The sequence below is a fragment of the Platichthys flesus genome, chromosome 15 (assembly GCF_949316205.1).
Source record: "Platichthys flesus chromosome 15, fPlaFle2.1, whole genome shotgun sequence".
NCBI classification, from domain to species: Eukaryota; Metazoa; Chordata; class Actinopteri; order Pleuronectiformes; family Pleuronectidae; genus Platichthys; species Platichthys flesus.
The window spans coordinates 18,133,127-18,154,944 of NC_084959.1; the positions used below are offsets into that span (position 1 = coordinate 18,133,127).

Genomic DNA, 21,818 nt, shown 5'->3' on the forward strand with positions numbered 1-21,818 from the left:
CCAAATAATGTTTACTGGTGGAAGCATATACACCGTGGTTAACTTTGGTGGGCACAGAGATGACTCATCTCTAATTTGCACAAATTGGAGGCGATCAGACAAATACGATTTTAAACCAGTTTAGGGCAGTTAATTAACTGTTCTAGTCTCTGAAATAAAATGTGATGGTCAATTGTGTTGAATGCTGCACTGAGATCCAACAGAATGAGGACAGACACGAATCCTTGATCTGAAGCTATTAGAAGGTCGTTAGTGACTTTTGCTAAGGCTGTCTCTGTACTGTGATTGTTGGTTTTTTGAGAAGGGATTTGATTACTGCTATTTTAAAGGACTGTGTTACATAACCTGATGATAATGACAGATTGATTGTGTTCAGTAACACACTATCAATTAGTGGCAGAATTTCTTTAATTTACTTTGTAGGAAAGGGATCTAAGATACAGGTTGTTTGTTTAGAACCTGAGATTATTTTGGTAAACTGATCACAGGTGATCAGGGAGAAGCTTTCTAGATAATGGGTAGGACTCTCAGCCGTTTCTGAGATTTCTGTTCTTGGTAGGGTATTAGTGCCAACTGAGGGCAGGAGATGGTTGATTTTACTTCTAATAGTTCAAATTTTATCATTAAAAAAGATCATTAAGATATTGCTATTTAGGGATCGAGGAATACTGGGTTCGGTGGAGGTGTGACTCTCTGTCAGCCTGGCTACAGTGCTGAAGAGAAACCTGGGGTTGTTTTTATTTTATATGTTACCACTGCATCCGGCTAGTAGCCCAAAACATTCACAATTGGATAAAAACCTATATCTATGGTAGGTACGTTACTTTCTACAACAGATAATGATCACAAATAATGATGATTGTTAGTGTCTGAAATCTTCCTACTCACTGTCAAGAAAACTACTGAGTGTCCTTGGCTGAGTGAACAAGTGAGCGTTTTCAGACACAGTGATTGACACAGTTTTTTTTTTTTTACACTTGCAATCCCACCAAAGTCTAGACAGGGCTATTTGTAGACAATTTCCAATGTATATTGACGTCTCCTTTGGAATAGGCTTAGCCACATCTAGATTTGGATTTTTGATTCCAGCACAAGATGTTCCCTTCACTAATCTCTCGGGATTAGAAGGAAGTGCACACAAGCCAGGAAAAAACATTTTTCAGATGGAAAAACCTTTCATGCAATGTAGTTTTTATATGTAAACAATTTCATACCGAAATGGTAGAAATGCAACAGTTCACTTTGATTGCAACAACAGTTTGTTTGCCACCTTCCTTCACCTGAGAGAGGGTGGAAATAAGAAATGCAAAGCAACCTCAGTATATGAAAGGGAGAAGTTGGATTGTTGGTTGTTTGTGAGAAACACACAAACCCGACGCAGAAATATAATAAAACATAAGAAGGCTTAGTGTCCTCATATGGTGACATGAGAGCAGGCAAACAAGCTGAACTGTGGCGTACGCTTTCTATCTCTGCTGTGCAAGCAGGAAGAGAGTTGAGAGATAAGGTTTGATTGCACATGCAGCGGAGGGATGTCCGTTGCATGTGTTGCAACTGCTGAGTTCCAAACAAGTCAAGACTCGTCTCCCCAAAACATTAGTTTATGCCAATCTATTGTGAAACTGGGGCATGAAAGATAGAGAGGCAGAGAAAATTCAGAGGAAGCAGTGATGAGGTGAGGGACATGCTGCACCCATGAGTGGAGAGAGAGAGAGAGAGAGAGAGAAAGAGAGAGAGAGAGAGAGATAGAGAGAGAGAGAGAGAGAGAGGAAGTCCAACACCTCAGGACTTCTTGCTTCAGACGTCACTGATGAGAGGAAGGAGGCAGAGGACCCTCGCCACCAGTGAGGAAAGAGTCAGAGGCGACCAGGACGCACAGAGAGTGGAGTTTGAGTGCTTGGGTGAAGAGAGAGAGAGAGAGAGAGAGAGAGAGAGAAAGAGAGAGAGAGAGAGAGAGAGAGAGAGAGACCCTCCTCTCTGCAGGTTAGCCCATGACAGAAGATGAAAAGGCAGATCACCAATGCCCTCGCTGACTTCTTTTTTGAGTATGAGACCCCTCGCCAGGTGTTGGTCAGGAACAGTAAGGTGGGAGTGGTGTGCCGTCTGATCCAGCTGGGAGTCGTGGCTTACATCATTGGGTAAGAATCTCAAAATTAGCCTACTTTGGCTGTGTTTGTTTTGCTATCTGGCAGCTTTTGTATTGCCTTGGAGGGACGCAGTGTGATGCAGGAATGACCTCTCAGAGTGCACATTCCTGCAACTTCAGTATTAACATACAGGTTGACATAAAAACTGACTGTGATCTTCATTTTGCATTTCGTTTGAAAAAGAAGAGAAAAACTTGAGGCCTCTTGTTTGACTTTGAACGTATGTATGTATGTATTGACGGTTTGAGTGATGCCGAGAGGGACGAGAACATGAGATGACATGATCAGAAGATCACTGTTGTTATATGCCCGTCTAAAGTTGAGACCAAGCAGCAGCATGCTTTATAACTTACGCATCACCCACACACTTGCTTGGACATGTTGCCTTTGTGCCTTGGAAAGTCACTGTGGAGAGCGGAGAGCGGAGAGCTTGTTGTTAATTAATCTCACTTCAGATGACACCATTTCAGTTTTCAGTTTGGGATGACTCCCGGGCTGTCGTTTGTGTGTTTGACATTATTCCCTTGCACCTCTGAGGAGCAGAACCTGAGGAGCTGGATGTGATGAACGAGCTTAGACATATGCTAACACAGATAACAATCAACCGCTGCCCAATTCACTGCCAAATGGCGCAGAAATGTGTTACCTTCTGCTGCCGGTGGTGATCAGTCACCAGAACTGTGACAGAGAAAGACAAATTTAAGAACATCTCCTCTTGCTGATGGCAAGGACTATTTCCCTTTGATTTAAACTGATTTGAAATGGCACACATGGTTTCCCTTTGTGGTTCACATCTTATCACTGGACTTTAATCTTCACAAGCCCCAGAGCCAGAAAAAGTTCACCATCACCATTTCTGTAATGCAAAAAAAACGGATATAAATTACACATTATATTTTGCACTTTGCGCTGATACAATTTAAAAGTGAACAGATGCAGAGTGTTTCAGATGTTTGGCCTGTGTTGGCATCAGGGCTGTGTGTGCATGACAGAGCTTGCACCCTGTCACCTGCCTTTTTGAGGTTGGCGCAGTGATGGACATGAACGGAGATGTGATTATAAAGCCGTCCAGATTCTCCTTCTCACCATTTAAGCACCAGGGCTGACAGGTCGGAGCAGCAGTCAGCCCATGTCTCTCAGGCACTTGCAGTGAACCGGTGTCTCGCTGGTCGTTTTGTCCCGCAGGAAGTTCTACATTTTTATTTTGTCTTATACAAACACACACTACTTATTTTTGAGATATTAAATGGGAAATATTTCAAAATGCACTTATTTTCCAAATATATGTTTGTGCTTTTGCTCACTTATTCCTCATTCATGAAACATGCACCAGGGTTTAGCAGTACAAATACAACACAGAGCTTTTGCATTAAAACAAATGCACAAGTTCCCATTCATGGTTTTGAAAATGTTTCATACATCACTCAAAACTGAATCTCTAAAATTAAGCATACACTAATTTAATGGAGGACAGCAGCAAAACCATTATGTCTGTTCTTTTAATTCATTCCCATCTTGTTGCTTTTAGGTTGACAAAAAAAAAATGCCAATCCACAGTTTGCATTTTACAGTGATTAGTTGGAGCTGGATGTTTTCATTCATTCATTCTAATTTGTCTTCACAAAACGAGGACTAATCTCGGCGCCACAGTATGGTGGAAGGAGAAAGCCCTCTCAGCACATGAAGGAGCTGCCTTGTCTCTGCGTCGCCTTCTGTCGGAGCAGATACAGATCTCACTTAGACTGCTGTTTCGGGAAGATTCTTCCATTATTTCATGCTCATGCGTTTCTTTATTCCTTTAATGTGCTCCATTTCTTATTCCCCCCTCCACGTCCGCTTCAGTGTTAGCTCCAGCTTACATAATTTGATTGGCCAAACTGATTGGCTCATTATGCACCTTATTTCTCTCTGCAAAGATGTTTCTGTTCGTCTGTTGCCGTAAGGTGCTCTCATTGTGCACACACAAATGAACGTGTGCAGCAATGCAAACCGTCCTGCAGGCTTTCTGCCCGGGGATAATTACTTTTCACAACCTAGCTCCACATGCGCGTGTGTGTGCATACAGTGTCTGTCCAGTGCAGGCCAGCTGTTAGTCATATCCCTCCTGGCCACACAAAGAGTGAGCAACACAATGAGAAGCTTCACTCTGCAGAATTCAGAAAAGTGGTGCACTCGAGTGTGAAGTGGGGTTTTGCTTGATGCCAATCCTTTTATATGATGAGGGATTCAGGCACTTAATTTGGTCAAGGCGACATAGCTGCAGTTTTTAGCCAGAAAAAAAAGGAATATTTAACATTTGCTGTGTAAATAAAAAAATGGATTTAAATCCGGAGTTCAGTACACTTCAAATCTCTCTATGGATCATAACCACAGATTGAGAAAATGGTAGTTCCTTTACTTAAGTCAAAATATCAATATAATATATATATTTCTTTGAAAATAAGTCCTGCATTTAAAATTCAAATAAATTACTGAGATGGTATTATGTAAATACAATTGCTCTGCAATATGTATGAGAGATATATTAAGATTAAGATTAAGATTAAGATATGTTTATTCATACCAAACACATGCACAGACATGCACAACACACCCATGTAATGGCAGGCAAATTCAACCTCTGCATTTAACCCATCTGTGTGCAGGACACAGAGAGCAGTGAGCGACCATGTACGGCCCTCTGGGAGCAGATGTTGGGGGAGTAGGGTGCCTTGCTCAGGGGCACTAGATAGGGTAGGGAGACTCTTGGATTTTTGGACAGATCAATCCAGGTTCGTCTTTTGTTGTCTCTCCGTGGAGTCGAACCAGAGACGAACCAGAGACCTTCTCTGCCCATAGTCCAAGTTTCTACCACTAACTGCCCTAAACTGGTTTAAACAGCTTTGTTTTACTTTTACTTGCTACTTTATAAATAAATACTTAATACTTGTAGTTAAATGGTTCCCAATTTAGGTCATTCATCTGTGAATGAGCACAATAGCTCTACTGACCGAAACCGCAATTACTCACAGTGTGTTTACTTCCACCTTGTGCTGATTTAAACTTTTGACTTCTATCTAACGTGTTACTTTTCCTCACATATTTTGAAACTGGTAAGCTGCCACCTTGAAAAATAACTATTTGTAAATGCCACGGACAATAACATTCACATGTGAGCCTGTGAGGTGTGCTGGTGGCATCTGGGGTCACTGTGCAGGCTATCAACATCACAATCACACATGCAGTCGCCTGTGGGGTTCAGATGTTTGGCTGAGGTTGATAGGGAGTTCGAGGTGCTGACATGCCTGACAGAACTCTTTGTGTGTCCCCCTACAGATGGGTTTTCATCTACGAGAAAGGCTACCAGTCCACGGACACGGCAGTCAGCTCCGTCTTCACCAAAATGAAAGGCGTGGGCTACACCAGTGTGAATGGATATGAGAGAATCTGGGATGTGGCTGACTACGTCTTCCCACCGCAGGTAGGTGGCTGCCGGTGAATGGTGAAGATTTTTTTTTTGCACCTGATACAAGTTACCGACCATTGTTGAGATTATATCAAATCTGGGTCGGAGTCAAATGTCATGACATCCACAGTCCATGATTCCAGCTGTCAGAGTGATTAAACATCAACCTGAGTCAATGCGTCAAATGCTTTGTTTACCCAAAATGCTAGTGGTTCAAGTTATCTATGGGAAGCAAAGAAAGGAATACACAATGAAGGCTGTCATGTTTGCTCTGTGGTGTGGGTGTGTAGGCTTTGGCTTGGCTTTATGAGTAAGTGAAGAAGACATCTCTGTGTTCAAGTGTGGAGCTGGAGCCAGCAGCGAGGTAGCTTAGATTAGCACAATAACTAGCCACAACAGATAGCCTGGATCTAATGTGCTTCAAATAAGTTACAAAGACATAACACATGTTATTTAATGATCTTTTAGAGATGCTGGCAGATTATTTACCCTTCATATATAATTATTATCATTATAACATGTCATTTGGGGTAAGTTTTTGTCCAAAGCGACTTACATTTTTAGTACACTCAACATTTAGGGGTTCAGTATCTTGCCAAGGACACTTCGGCATGCAGATGGGGAAGAGTGGGGATTGAACCGGCAACCTTCTTGTTGGAGAACGTCCAGTCTAGCCTCTAGGCCACTCTGACCCTATAAAATAACATCACTGTTTCCCTAGTTGCTTCCTGTCATTTCCCAAATAATTATTCAATATGAATGAAAATTCCTTTATGTTGACAAATTGTGGGGAATGATCTTTTTTAATTTGAATGTGTTTGTGATATGAGCAGGGTTACAATGAGAAACACCTGATTAATGTTTGACCTTCCACCAGCAATAAACTGAATGTTGCAAAAGAACCATTATGTCATTTTTATTGCATAAATAAATGGAGATATAATAACATATTCCTTCCTTTAATCCTAAACCTCAGGGGGACGCATCATTTGTGGTGATGACAAACTACATCGTAACTGAAGGTCAGACTCTGGGAAAATGTCCAGAGGTATGTGAATAGGCTCTTTGGTTTCCATTTCTCTTTCTAAATGTTTTCCTCTTCCCCCCTCTGTTTTCTTTATGTCCGTCTCACTTCCATAAATAGTAAAACAAAACGGAAACCGTGTCCCATTCCGAGACTGTTTGTGTAAATGGATAATTGTGTAGCAAATTCCAGAAAATTCTATTTAAGTTTAATGGTTTCAAGATGACATAAACAGTGGTTCCTTGTGTGCTGCAGAGTATCCCAATAAATGCAAAACTTCATTTTCACAATGTCATGTTATTTTCACTTTTAAAGCCTCTAGTTTATTCACGTCCACATTCCACTGTTGCCTACGCCTACTGACCCGATCTCTTGTTTACAACAGCTCAAAGGCCACAACAGCTGCAGCTCGGACGCCGACTGTGAAGGAGGGAATTTGAAACGTACGGGACATGGTAAATCCTGACGGCCTGACAGTGTATGACCTAGGAAGTCCCCACTGAGGAACCGTCTCGTTTGCCTGTGGCCAAAATCAGATCAGTCCCATTTTTTGGCTTTTCATATGCTTTGTTTTGTTTCCCCCGGAGACGAAAAGCCTGTCTTATACTTATGTAAAGCCAGTGATGGGACTGTGATGTACTGAGGGAGGTAGAGAGGATCATTCTGGAGTAGTGTATTTGCAAAATGGGCAGTGGCTCTTAAGATCTGCCATTGAATGGGCTCACACAGTATAAACTAAAACACACCAGATCTGACTCATCCCTGTGGCTGCTAGGGTAAACACTCGCATGCAACTTACGCATACACTTGTCTAGCACGTAGAAAAAAACTGATTTATATCAACAACCTAGAGTTAGCAACCAAACACATAGTGTGTGTTCTTATATCATGTTGATCACCCTGCCTTGAGTAAGTAGACACAAGCATATGAAAACAGGCAGTGAATATGAGCTCAGAAACAATATTAAATTCATCCAGATGAGAGCGTATTTTTAATAGGTTCAAACATATACTGCATTGATGTTAAGTTCAAAGAGCGCTTATATAAATTTATAGTCCCCCATCTGTCCCAGGGTTAAATCTGAAGCCATTAAAGTCCCCTGTGTCACCCGTCCCCTTCAATAAGACCAGTGTTAGCTAAAGCTTTAGATCTGTCTGTTTCATACCAGACAATTTCACCTTGAGGTGCCAGTGCCTCTTCAGAGGCGGCCAACTGTCTCTGTGCTGGAAGACAAGTAAACATAAGGGGGGTGATAGGCCTGGAGCCATAGTATGGTGAAAGGTCAGAGTATGAAAAAAAAGTGACCCAACAAGCGCCTTTTGGGATACTATCTGTGAAGTCGCCCTGCACACAATGATAGGAACTGATACAAACAAAACTAATCACACAGAGACATAAAGGAAACGTCTATTTCAGCGTTTTGGTCCACTTTTATATCTCGCTCACTGCTCTTGATGCTAATTCAAGATAAGATGACGAGTGGGGGCGGGAAATGTTCCGATGTGCTTCAATGTTTAAGCGAATGCCTGGTTTCTGCTGCTTGAAACACACTCCCTTCTGTTTTAATTTTTTCTACATGGTAAATTCTGTTTCAAGGGCAAATGACAGGAGTCTGTGTGAACACCACGAAGACCTGTGAGGTGTTGGCTTGGTGCCCTGTTGAGGATGATAAGATTATACCAGAGTACGTGGAAACACTGAACTATCCATAATGTGATGATAGAATTTGTAGTGATTCTGTGTTGTTTTTAAAGCTCCTCAACATACTGTATTTTATTCTTTTATCTTTTCCATTCCAGTCCTCCTCTGTTGATGTCTGCCGAAAACTACACTCTGTTCATCAAAAACTCTGTAACCTTCCCCTTATTTGATGTCACAAGGTGATGGACCTCATTCATGTCAACTTTAATTTAGCTAGGCAGATGCAAAGTGTGATTATAACTAGAGAAACTAGGATGGCACTCATCAGAACACCTACATCCGCCTAGGCCCAACAGTTTCTTCATAAAACCACAATTCAATTCACTGAATCTGGATTTTTATTTGGATCTGCGGCAAACTGCACAACATCATTAATACCACTTTCCTTAACACGCCTGGATCTTTTCATCAAGGTCCATGAATTATTCTCTGACAAGTCAAGGAATATGTTGAAAAAACACCCTTTAAATCCATTTCAGTCATGCTGTAGATGATAAAAAAATGATACTGTTGTGTAACTTGCTTCAAGATTTTTTTTTTTATAAGAAATACGTTTGAGATAGAGTACTTTCATTTATCATCAAACATCACTCCATCTATTCATCCAGCCATTGACTATACCAACAATGTCTAATAGAGACAAATAAACCATTCACCTCTATGTGCATTTTATAGTCGCTTTTATTCATCAAATTCATGCAATACATTCTGTTTCCCTGAAGTTTGCACTTTAACGTAAATCTGCGTTTTCAGGAGTAACCTTGTGGACGGCGTTGATAACGCATACATCAACAAATGCTACCATGATCCGGAAACTGATCCACTGTGTCCAATATTCAGACTGGGAGACATAGTTAGACTCTCTGGCTTTGATTTTGAAACTATTGCCAGAGTGGTAAGTTGGCGGCATAAATTCAACACTGAATATGTTTGGATCATCTTTCGGTGCCTTGTTTTGTTCCTTGTGTTGAAGTGGAGACTAGACTTGATCGATGTATCATGGGCTTGTGTCTTGACAGGGAGGGGCCATTGGCATTGTGGTCGACTGGACATGTAACTTTGATGTGGCTGTCAAACACTGTATACCAAAATACAACTTCCATGGTCTGTATGGAAACCCTGAGGAGACAGACAAAACCAAAGCATCAGTGGGCTACAACTTCAGGTGTGTTAATACACTTCAGTGATTTAAAAGGAGCAGTGTGTATGATTTAGGTCAATCTATTGGCAGGGGTGAATGCATAATTATGTGTGGTGAATTTGTGTGTTTTGTACTGACACTGAACTGTGCAGTCAGTGTGTAAACAGATGATTGATAAAGAAGAACTGTTTGAACGTGAGAATGAATCTGAATGTGACCTCTGGCGTAAAGCACTTAGAGTGGTTGGTAAGATAGTGAGATGATGATGATGAGGATGATGATACCTGATGCTGGATCTCCAGGTTTGAGTCAGTCAGTGTTGAGGAGAGAGAATTCTTTGAAAAGGTTAAATTTGAAAAATGAAATGACAATTTGTAAGATTTTATTTCAGAATGTGGTTTGAGCTTCTTATGCAGTTGCATTTGTCCTTGTGACTCAACTATTACAGCATGTTCATTGCCAGGCTTATGCCTATGCCGGCCTGAAGAAACCACCATGAAGCATATATATCTACCGCACTTTTTTTATGTTATTTTCCATAACTGCAGATGAAAGTAATTGCTAGTAAGATTTTCTTTTTGATTTGCGAGTAGCCTTTTTGACATTTGGGGAAATAAGCGCTTTCACTTCTCTCGAGAATGAGATGGGGAATTTGATACCACTCAAGCGACTGTACATAAAGTGTGAAGCTGGAGCCAACTGATGGTTAGGAAATAGGGGAAATGGCTATTTCACTTCTGTTTTACAAGATAACACTGTAGAACACCACAAAGTGTTGGTCGTAGCTTCCCTTTGTTTTGATGGAGGATACCATGTTACTTTGTGGCTTTACAGGTGCTGGTAAGAATATTGTTAGCTGTTAGCTTTGGATGGAGCCCAGCTAGCTATTTTCACTGTGTCCAGCTCTTGACTTTAACTAACCGTCTTCTGGCTGTATCTTGTCCCTCACATTGTCCTGCTCGTCTAACATGGACAAAGAGGCACAGTTATTGAAACAAATTAGTATCGGTCCAATGCTCCGGCGCCATTTTGCTCAGTCATCTCTTGTTTTGTGAAGAAAAGATACGTTGCAATAACCTCCACTAGCAAAGTCATGTTTTCACCGGTTCATTCATTTGTTTGTTGGTAATCAAGATTACACAGAAATTACAGAGCGGATCACCAAGAAACTTTGTGTAAAGAAGCAGTGTGGGTCGGGGAAGAACACATTCATTTGTTTGTATTACATAACCAGACAGGACGTTCTGCAACAATTTCACCATTTAACCGATATCTATGTGTAACCTTGTAGACAATTGGGCCCTGTTTATTATAATTATTATTTATTATCATTTACTATCATTATTTTATTTCCATATAATATATACTTATTTCTCGATTTCCCCTTTCTGTACCATTCCCTGCATTCACATATCATTTACCTGTTGGTTAATTAAGCTGTCCATTAGTGATTGAGTATACTGGAGTCTAATTGGCTGTATCTAAGGATGCAGACCTACGATTGGGTAGAGGGAAGTAAGCCCCGCCTTTTCACGTAGCTGTCGTCGATGCGCAGCCACACACGAGCAGACGAGAGACAAGCAGAGAAAACTAGTAGAAGTCGTAAAACTAGTATAACTGTAGAAACTGTGTTTATAAAACTATATAAAGCAGTGGAAGTTGAAGGAAACGGAACCGAAGTGAGACCGGATTGATGAGCGTCGGGAGTTTTATTATTTTCGGCAGAGTCTTGGCTAGGTTTTTTGGAATCCCTTGAAACCGTTGAGAGATTGGATCGAATTCCCCTTGACGAAGGGGTGGCGAGCTAGTGATGAAAACATCTCCTTATCCCAAGGAGTGGATCGGATGACCTCTATGAGAAGCATCACCTCCCATCAGGTCAACACGTTCTGAAGCGCACACGTGACCATTGACTAACTTTTTGACTTACGACATGACATTTTGACTTGAAGGACATTGAACCAAAGAACACTTGCAAGGATTTTATTTTGTTTTTATTTTATTTTTCCTTATGGACATTCCGCAGCCATTTATTGGTGTTTAAAAGAAATTGTTTTGAATTGTTCTAATGTTACCGGATATTGATTATTATTGAAAATTGAATATTACTGATTGCACTTGAATCTATTTTATTATTTTTCTAAAAGTCAATACAATTCATCTAAACGTACTCAGTGGCTCCAGTTGATCATTGTGTGTGTCCTTTTATTCTTCCCTCCGTACGAACCTGGTAACTAGTCCACATCTGAATATATTCTATTGCCCATAGGGGTTACAAAACTTGGCGAGCTAGCCAGGAGGGATTTATTTGTGACAACTGCACATTTGCAACCTTGACAATTAAGGTGAACCACATTTGAACAACTGGAGCAACCTAAGGTTAATTTGCTATTCATTTAATTTGAGTTTCACTTTTATTGTGGTGCATTATTCTTACAAAATGGAAGTTGTGAAATCACAAAATGTTAAGGTTCTGAACGCTGTTTTAGTCAGTGGACTTACTCACATCGAGACAGACAATGAAGTTTTTGACTTCCTGAAACAGTTTGGTCCTGTAGCTAGGCTGATTGATGTGCCTTCAGTTGGTAGAGAAGTAACTGTTATCGTTGAGTTCCAACATGAGGCTACAGTCAAAGAGCTTGAGAAACTGTATTTACCTCTTGACCGACCTTGCATTGCACGCCCAGAAGTTGTGCACCGTGTTCAAAGCCTATCAAGTGTCTATAGTAGTGAAGTAAGTTCCTCGGTAACCGAAACCTACCTGTCCGAGTTGAGGGATTTAGCAAAAAGGAGTAGCAGGTCTTTTGAAGACATTTTGCGGGTGGAGTTGGGTAGGATCGGAGAGTCTGTGGGGAGGGAGGTCCCAGTAACTGTTGCTGAAACCCCTGTAGAACAAGAGCCATTTCCCCTTACAGATGATCCCCAAACCACACCACCTTTCTCCCCTGCTAGTGAACATGTACTCCCAGTAAGTGTCACCCCTCAGCTTAGTGAGACTGGCCCAGAAACCTTTCAAAATCAAGGTAAGACAATTCAAACCTCCCAGATCCCGTCCAACCTACTCAGCACGCCTGAGGTGCAACGTGTCATTGTAGAGCACATTGTAAAAAGCAGTGAGGTAGCATCTCATTCCAACTCTGCTTATAGACTGAAGTCCTTCTCTGGGAGAGTTCCGCGTCCTGCTTTCGAAATTGACTATGAGGCATGGCGCAACAGTGTGGAATTCTGCTTGAATGATCCCACAATTTCAGAAACCCAGACTGTAAGAAAAATAGTTGAAAGTCTTTCACCTCCAGCCTCAAACATTGTGAAATCACTTGGTCCAAAAGCAACTTCTAATGCTTATCTCACACTCCTTGATTCAGCCTATTCCACAGTGGAGGATGGTGATGAGCTCTTTGCTCGCTTCTTGAACACCAACCAGAATGTTGGTGAAAAAGCTTCTGACTACTTGCAGAGACTTCACACTGCTTTGAGCTTAGTTATCAAAAGGAAAGGAATTGCTTCGGGTGAGGCTAACAAGCACCTTCTCCGTCAATTCTGTCGTGGTTGCTGGGATAGCTCACTGATAACCAATCTCCAGCTTGAACAACGCAAAGGTGAGCCTCCATCTTTCGCTGAACTCCTGCTTCTAGTACGTACTGAAGAGGATAAGCAGTTAAATAAAGCAACAAGGATGAAACAACACCTTGGGATCACTAAGACAAAAGCTCTTTCCCATCTCCAGACCACCTGCATGCCCAGCATTGGCAGACTGGATCCTGTCTCAGAGGATATTTCCTCTGCTACTACTAACGACCTCAGAAAGCAGATTGCAGATCTTCAGGCTCAAGTAGCGCAACTCAAAGTTAACAGCACAGAGAAACATGCAAAAAAGGCATCAAAAGAAATCAACAAATGGCAAAAGACAAAGAGTGAACCAGAAACACAAGAACTCAAACAGATCACAGCAAGGTTGCCAAAACCTTGGTATTGTTTCAGATGCGGTGAAGATGCTCACATTGCCTCTGCTTGCAGTAATGACCCAAACCCAGCGTTAGTAGAGGCAAAGAAGAAAGCCCTAAGAGAGAAACAGCGTGTGTGGGAAAGCCACCAAAACACCCCTGATTTAAACTAATTGGAGCTTCTGTTGAAGGGCAAACGGGAGCTAAAAATGAGCATCGTCCTATCGTTACAGAGACTAAGAAAGCTGTGAGCCTAAAGGCTGGTGGTTGCCGCAACAACAAACTTCCGCACCGACTTGTGGGAAGAAAATGTACAGCCAGAGTAGCAGTTGATGGAGTGGACTGCTGTTGTTTACTCGACACTGGCTCACAAGTCACAACCATAGCCATGGCCTTCTACCAAGAACATTTATCTAAGCATCAAATCAAGCCGATAGCCGACCTTCTTGAGGTCGAAGGAGCCAATGGCCAGACTGTCCCATATCTCGGATATGTGGAAATCGAAATAAAGTTCCCAAAAGACTTCTTTGAAACTGAACCTGAAATATCCACCTTAGCTCTTATTGTGCCTGATATCCGTTCAAACAGTGACACCCCACTGCTGATTGGCACAAACACTCTTGACCCCTTGTATGAGCTGCTGTGCGAATCGCCCTTGCCAAATCATCGATTTTCTTCCTATGGCTATCAGCAGGTGCTAAAAACACTTGAGGTCAGGAAAAAACAAGCCGATAGTGGCAAGATAGGTTTGGTGACCCTCAAGGGTCGGACCCAGGAAGTTCTTCCTGCAAACCAGAAACTGCTGCTTGAGGGATTTGTGGGTGCTAATCAGGCAAAGTCTGAGCTGTGGGCACTACTCGAACAACCAACTACCTCATCTCTGCCAGGTGGTGTCTTTGTCGATTGTTGCCTGATCACCCTGCCAATGCATGGTCCTTACAAAGTGCCAGTGCTACTCAGAAACGAGACTGATCATGACATCATCTTGCCTACCAACTGTGTTATTGCTGAGTTAATTGCTCCTGGTAGTGTCCTTCCAAATCCTGTACCAGATCAAAATAACCAAAAAGTCTCTGCTACATGTCCCCACCAGCAGCAGACTACAGACACAAAACCTACTTTGAGTTTTGACTTTGGTACTTCACCTCTTCCTGAAGAGTGGAAGCAGAGAATCACTCAAAAGTTGAATACTTTTTCTGATGTATTTTCTCACCATGACCTCGATTTTGGTCATGCAACTAAGACCCAACATCACATTAAGCTTAAAGACGAGACCCCATTCAAACAGAGATCCCGACCGATTCATCCTCATGATTACGAAGCAGTCAAAAAGCATCTGCAAGCTCTTTTAGATGCTGGCGTCATCAAAGAGTCAGAGTCTCCATTCTCGTCGCCCATTGTAGTAGTTCGAAAAAAGAATGGTGACGTGAGGTTATGCGTGGATTATAGGAAACTAAATCTGCAAACCATCCGTGATGCATATGCACTGCCAAATCTTGAGGAGTCCTTTTCAGCTCTTGTTGGATCACAATGGTTTTCTGTTATGGACCTCAAATCTGGGTATTACCAGTTAGAAATGAACGAAGCAGACAAGCCAAAGACAGCTTTTGTGTGCCCCTTCGGGTTCTATGAATTTAACCGTATGCCCCAAGGAATCACAAACGCTCCAAGCACTTTTCAAAGGCTCATGGAGAAGTGCATGAAAGACCTCAATCTGAAAGAAGTTCTTGTCTTCCTTGACGATTTGATCGTGTTTTCCAGTACACTTGAGGAGCATGAGACCAGACTCATTCATGTCCTTGAACGTCTGAAAGAATACGGACTCAAGCTTTCACCTGAAAAGTGTAAGTTCTTTCAGACCTCCGTTCGCTATCTAGGACACATAGTGTCCAGAGATGGAGTGAAAACTGATCCCGATAAGACAGAGGCTTTAAAAACCTGGCCAAGACCACAAACCTTGAAAGAACTCCAGTCATTCCTGGGATTTACCGGTTATTACCGGAGGTTCGTGAAGGACTATTCAAAGATAGTTAAACCACTTACCTCTCTCACCGCAGGCTACCCACCTCTTCGGAAAGGCTGTAAATCCAGTCCGGGTGACGGTAAATACCTAAATCCCAAGGAACCGCTTGGAGAACGTTGGCGTGATGCATGTCAGCAAGCCTTTGAAAGAATCATCGAAAAACTTACTACTTCACCTGTGCTAGGCTATGCTGATCCAAAACTTCAGTATTTCCTTCATACAGATGCAAGCACCATCGGTCTTGGAGCTGCTCTGTACCAAGAACAGAACGGAGTGACACGTGTAATTGCCTACGCAAGCCGAGGTTTATCACGCAGTGAGTCCAGATACCCTGCTCACAAATTAGAATTTTTGGCCCTTAAATGGGCCATAACAGACAAATTTCATGACTATTTGTATGGTAACAAATTCACTGTTATCACAGATAACAATCCTTTAACCTACCTTCTCACCACGGCAAAGCTTGATGCCGCTAGCTACCGCTGGCTGGCAGCATTGTCCACATTCAATTTCGACATCAAATATAGACCCGGAAAACACAATCTTGATGCAGATGGTCTGTCCCGAAGGCAACATGGTGTGGTGGAAGATGACATGAGTTTTGAGGAGGAGGGTCGTATCCAAGAGTTCAGATCCCGTCTCATGTCATCTTTCAAGGATGTAGGGCCACAAATCCTCCTTGCAGATACAGTTGCCGCAACCTGCCAGAAACATACAGTCCTTATGCAGAATGACTTGTCTTCCTTTGGGCTGGTACAATCTCTTGCCATGTCCCCTGCTGCTATCCCTGTCATGTTTGAACAGGAGGATCTTAAGAATGGTCTTCTGACTATACCAAAGTACAGTCAACCTGATCTGATGCAGATGCAGAGAAATGATCCTGTCATTGGAAAAGTCATTCGCTTGTTGGAAGCAGGGACCAACTTACCTGCCAACTACAAAGCTGACTCCCACGATCTTCACTTGATCTTGAATGAATGGAAGCGCCTTGAGCTACAAGACGATCTTCTTTACCGAAAGCGCCTGTCTGGAACAGAGATTCTGATGCAGTTCGTTCTCCCTGAGGCCCTCAGATTCACTGTGTTGCAAAACCTTCATGATCATATGGGCCATCTAGGAATCGAGCGAACAGTTGAACTTACAAGATCTCGCTTCTATTGGCCCAAAATGGCCTCAGAGATTGAGAAGAAAGTGAAAACTTGTGAGAGGTGTGTCCGCAGAAAAGCCTCTCCTGACAAGGCAGCCCCACTTGTAAACATTAATACCACCAGGCCGTTGGAGCTAGTCTGTATGGACTTCCTCTCAATAGAGCCTGATAGCAAGAACACAAAAGACATCTTAGTGATCACAGATCACTTCACAAAGTACGCTGTGGCCATCCCTACAAGAGATCAAAAGGCCAGTACTGTTGCAAAGAGTCTGTGGGAACACTTCCTAGTCCATTATGGTTTTCCAGAGCGACTCCACAGTGACCAGGGAAGAGATTTCGAATCTCATACCATCCGAGAACTGTGCTCCCTGCTAGGTATACGCAAAGTAAGAACCAGCCCGTATCACCCCAGTGGTAATCCTGTGGAGCGCTACAACCGGACTTTACTGAGTATGTTAGGTACATTGAAGGACACAGAGAAAACCCACTGGCGTGACTTCGTTAAGCCGCTTACTCATGCCTACAACTGTACCAGAAATGATGTCACAGGCTTCTCCCCATATGAACTTATGTTTGGGAGGCAACCCCGTCTACCCATTGATATTGCCTTCGGACTACCACTCACCAACAAACAGCCCCTCTCACATTCACAGTATGTGAAAAAATTGAAAAGCCATCTTGAGGAGAGCTACCAAGTAGCCATCAATAACTCTCGCAAAGTGGCTGACAAAAACAAGAAGAGGTTTGACAAAGTCATTCGTGAGTCTACCTTGGATGTTGGAGACAGAGTCTTAGTCCGAAATCTTCGTCTCAGAAGTAAACACAAACTGGCAGACAGGTGGGAATCGACTACATATATAGTCACCAAACGAATGGGCGAAATGCCTGTATACACAGTGAGACCAGAAAAAGAGTTTGGGCCTCTGAGAACACTCCATAGGGATCTCTTACTCCCTTGTGGTTTTCTCTCACAGACAGAAGAGGAACCTGAGCGCATTAGTAAACCTCAAAAACCCCGAACCCGACAAAGCCCAGATCAACCAGAGGATAACAGCTGGAATCAAGAGGATGACGAAGATACCTGTTATCACTTTGAACCATTACAAGAAATAAAAGAGACACGTTTCATCGAAATCATTGACAACCCAATAAAAAACACAGACATTCACAGAGAGGAATATGACAAATCTGAAGGAGAGCCATGTGCAATTTCACCTGGTTCAGAACCACAGGAAGATCAGGAGATCCTCTCTTGTGATAATGACTCACCTGATGAACCGGCTAAAGTTCCTCACTCACCTGAAACTTTTTCCATGCAAAAATCTGTGAATAAGGAGTCTAGCCATGTATCAAATCAACCTGAAAAAGAAACAGAGCCATACTTACCTGAAATGGTACAAGGAAACACACCAAATGGAGAGTCTGAACCTGAGGCTAAGGATAGTGAAACGAACATGCATCCATCCATGCAGGAGTACTCCTTAGCAGATACACCAGACCTACAGACCAAAACGAGCCTTGTACATACAGAAAACCAGAATGATGCAGAAACAGAAATGTTAAATCAGATCAATGAGCACTCAGACACTGAACCTCAATCCATCAGAAGATCTGAGAGAATTAGACAACCACCCCGTAGACTTGACTATCCCGAGCTAGGAAATCCCTTAGTCACAGTGGTTAAGTCATTGTTCCAGGGTTTAAGTAAAGCTTTTATTGATTCCCTGAATGTTGATCAAGATTATTGGTCACAGAGTCAAGCCTTTGAAGTAACAACCCCTATTTTAGAGTAACATGCAACGGGACGTGCATGATATTTAAGAGGGGAGGATGTAACCTTGTAGACAATTGGGCCCTGTTTATTATAATTATTATTTATTATCATTTACTATCATTATTTTATTTCCATATAATATATACTTATTTCTCGATTTCCCCTTTCTGTACCATTCCCTGCATTCACATATCATTTACCTGTTGGTTAATTAAGCTGTCCATTAGTGATTGAGTATACTGGAGTCTAATTGGCTGTATCTAAGGATGCAGACCTACGATTGGGTAGAGGGAAGTAAGCCCCGCCTTTTCACGTAGCTGTCGTCGATGCGCAGCCACACACGAGCAGACGAGAGACAAGCAGAGAAAACTAGTAGAAGTCGTAAAACTAGTATAACTGTAGAAACTGTGTTTATAAAGCTATATAAAGCAGTGGAAGTTGAAGGAAACGGAACCGAAGTGAGACCGGATTGATGAGCGTCGGGAGTTTTATTATTTTCGGCAGAGTCTTGGCTAGGTTTTTTGGAATCCCTTGAAACCGTTGAGAGATTGGATCGAATTCCCCTTGACGAAGGGGTGGCGAGCTAGTGATGAAAACATCTCCTTATCCCAAGGAGTGGATCGGATGACCTCTATGAGAAGCATCACCTCCCATCAGGTCAACACGTTCTGAAGCGCACACGTGACCATTGACTAACTTTTTGACTTACGACATGACATTTTGACTTGAAGGACATTGAACCAAAGAACACTTGCAAGGATTTTATTTTGTTTTTATTTTATTTTTCCTTATGGACATTCCGCAGCCATTTATTGGTGTTTAAAAGAAATTGTTTTGAATTGTTCTAATGTTACCGGATATTGATTATTATTGAAAATTGAATATTACTGATTGCACTTGAATCTATTTTATTATTTTTCTAAAAGTCAATACAATTCATCTAAACGTACTCAGTGGCTCCAGTTGATCATTGTGTGTGTCCTTTTATTCTTCCCTCCGTACGAACCTGGTAACTAGTCCACATCTGAATATATTCTATTGCCCATAGGGGTTACATATGCATGGGTGAAGTTTGGTGCCATTTGATTGAATTTAAAGACTGTTGTGATGTGATGTATGCGCTCTACTTAATGCCCTTCTGATTTACAAAATCAGTCAAACACTGCTGTCGGACATTTCTATTCTCCTGATGGTATACCATTTATAGTTGGCTCACTGGATTTTTCCGTGCACTGAAGTGAACTCACTGTTGGCTCCTGATGCTGCTCTGCTCCAGGACTGTGTGTACTAACTGCAGACAGCCTCAGTACAAACCCAGTTTATAATATTTACTCTCCGTCAGTTCAAACGGCTCAATGTGGCTGCTGAGATCTGTCTCAAACTGTCACTTGTTAGTATTCAGAGTGCCCTGCGAATCTTCTATTCTCTCTGAGCTCACACATGCACCATCACTACCAGGCATTATCTACATAATGGTAATGCTACTAGGCAGTAGTGTTGTTGACTGTAGTTGCTGGGTTAGCCTTCAATACTATCCCACCAGTATTATTATTTATTCATAAATAAAAATGAATGGATGTTTCCTTTTTTCACAAGATAAATCTAAAAGAGGCTGCTTGTGTGCTGTTAAGGTTTACCATATAACATTTAATGTATTATAGGGAATATATGTGGAAAATGTGAATATTTACTAAATGCTTTGTCAAAATATTGCTTTTATTGTTGTGACATATTATAGGTATGCAAGGCATTATTTTGAGGATAAAGTTCAGAAGAGAACCCTTCTCAAAGTATTTGGGATCAGATTGGATATCATTGTGCAGTCCCTGGTAAGTGGTGTATTCACACAAATTTCATTAGGACGAAAAACATTAATTAACATTATTTTGATTAGTTGGCACTCTGTTGTTGACAGGCAAGAAAGTTTGACGTCATCCCAACCCTGATGGCGATAGGCTCTGGAGTGGGAATTTTTGGAGTGGTATGTTGCACCTGTAAGAATTGTTTTTCATTGCTTGTGAAACACCTTAAATACAAACTAATATAACTCCGTTGAAATACTTTTTCAGGCCACTGTCGTATGTGACTTGATGCTGCTCTACCTGCTGCCTAAAAGAGAGTTTTACAAGAACATGAAATTTAAACATACTAATTCACATGTACCGGTAAGATCTATTCCAAATTGAATCATTTAAGTATCGCATGTAAATTACTGCTGTAAACACAAGATGGCAGCAGAGGTGCATTTAACAATATCACTAACAACAAAAACGGTGCTGATAAAAGTACAGCATTCAACTTTATAATTATTTATCTAAACGTCTATTTCAGTTCTTCTGAAGGACAGCTACAGAAACACGGGAACAGTCAACTTCGGAATTAACGCCGAAATCTCAGATCATCTCACCCCGACAGTGTCCCTATTTCACCAGTGCATTTTGTATTTACAGCAGGACAGTGAGTTGCTTGGTTTAGACACGTGTCTATTCCACCCTTGAAGCAAATCGAAGACCAGTCCAATGTGCTATAAAGGTCACGACAGTAGAGTAGGTGTTTCTTTACTTTGTGATGCAAGAATCCTGATTTACCTGATACGTATCTACGGCTCCTGTCCTGTGTTACTTTTATTTCATAGGATCCTGACTCAGAGGCAGGTAGCGTAGAAACAGAGGCATCTAAAGTAAGCCATTCACACTGTGTACCTTTTTTTTACTAAAATATGTCATGATTGTTGATTCATTAATTTATCTGCTTTTCTTGTGTAGAAGTGACCTGGGGGCCCAATGTTCATGCCAGTGGCCATGCTGCTTTGAAGGTTTCTGCACTTGAACCCTATCCTAGTCCGTGCAAGACAACACAAACACACTTTCACAAATGGACTTGAACCGAGAAGGAAACAATTTCAAGACATGGATAAACGGGCACTCAATTCCTTGCAGATCTCCTTCAGAACCTCTTTCCAACGTCCTCCCACTCTTCAAGCCACCCTGAGAGAATAAGACTCTCGCTGTTGATGGCGTAGCTCAGCTTTATGTGTACTTGCTTATTGGGTGTAACTCGGTTTTCTTCTGTTCACACACTGGGTGTAACCTGCACCTTCCTTAACTGTTCTCCACATCCTCACTGGTGGTAGAACACCTCCTGGCGCGCTGCAGCGGTCCTGTGTGTATACACATCATCATCGTCATCGGTACTCATCCATAGCCTCCGTGACTGTCTCTGTCACAGCAGGACACACACGTGATGGGTGGACGTGCCACCGTCAGAGTGACTCATCCCTTCCCCAGTGAATTCAATAAAAGATGTACAGTGATGGTCCCGATGTTTCTCTTGTCTCACAGTGCAAGTCGTAGAAAAAACATCATATGCGAAATATCAAAAATGTAATTGTTTTGTTTTTTCATTGTTTATGTGTAGGTGTATAAAAGCAATCAAAAACTGTGCTTCTTTTCTATATTGGTAAATATT

The 21,818-nt window shown here is 41.9% G+C and overlaps 1 protein-coding gene across 6 annotated transcripts; it reads left to right on the top strand.

The window, feature by feature from the left end:
- Nucleotides 1–1,660: 1,660 nt before the first annotated feature.
- On the top strand, nt 1,661–21,793 carry p2rx1 (purinergic receptor P2X, ligand-gated ion channel, 1). Of its 6 annotated transcripts, XR_009924187.1 has the most exons (14): nt 1,661–2,138; nt 5,463–5,607; nt 6,569–6,640; nt 7,002–7,071; nt 8,214–8,301; nt 8,417–8,497; nt 9,072–9,213; nt 9,338–9,483; nt 20,089–20,179; nt 20,266–20,331; nt 20,420–20,515; nt 20,801–20,882; nt 20,986–21,030; nt 21,116–21,793. XR_009924187.1 is itself a non-coding variant. In XM_062405498.1 (13 exons), exons 1-13 carry the CDS (start codon nt 2,002–2,004, stop codon nt 21,119–21,121), a joined length of 1,185 nt encoding a protein of 394 aa, XP_062261482.1. In that variant the 5' UTR covers nt 1,663–2,001; the 3' UTR covers nt 21,122–21,793. The 6 variants fall into 6 exon arrangements, 3 of the variants coding, with proteins under 3 accessions (XP_062261484.1, XP_062261482.1, XP_062261483.1); XR_009924188.1 differs by having other exon boundaries at nt 20,682–21,030; XR_009924186.1 differs by having other exon boundaries at nt 20,801–21,030.
- Nucleotides 21,794–21,818: the final 25 nt, after the last annotated feature.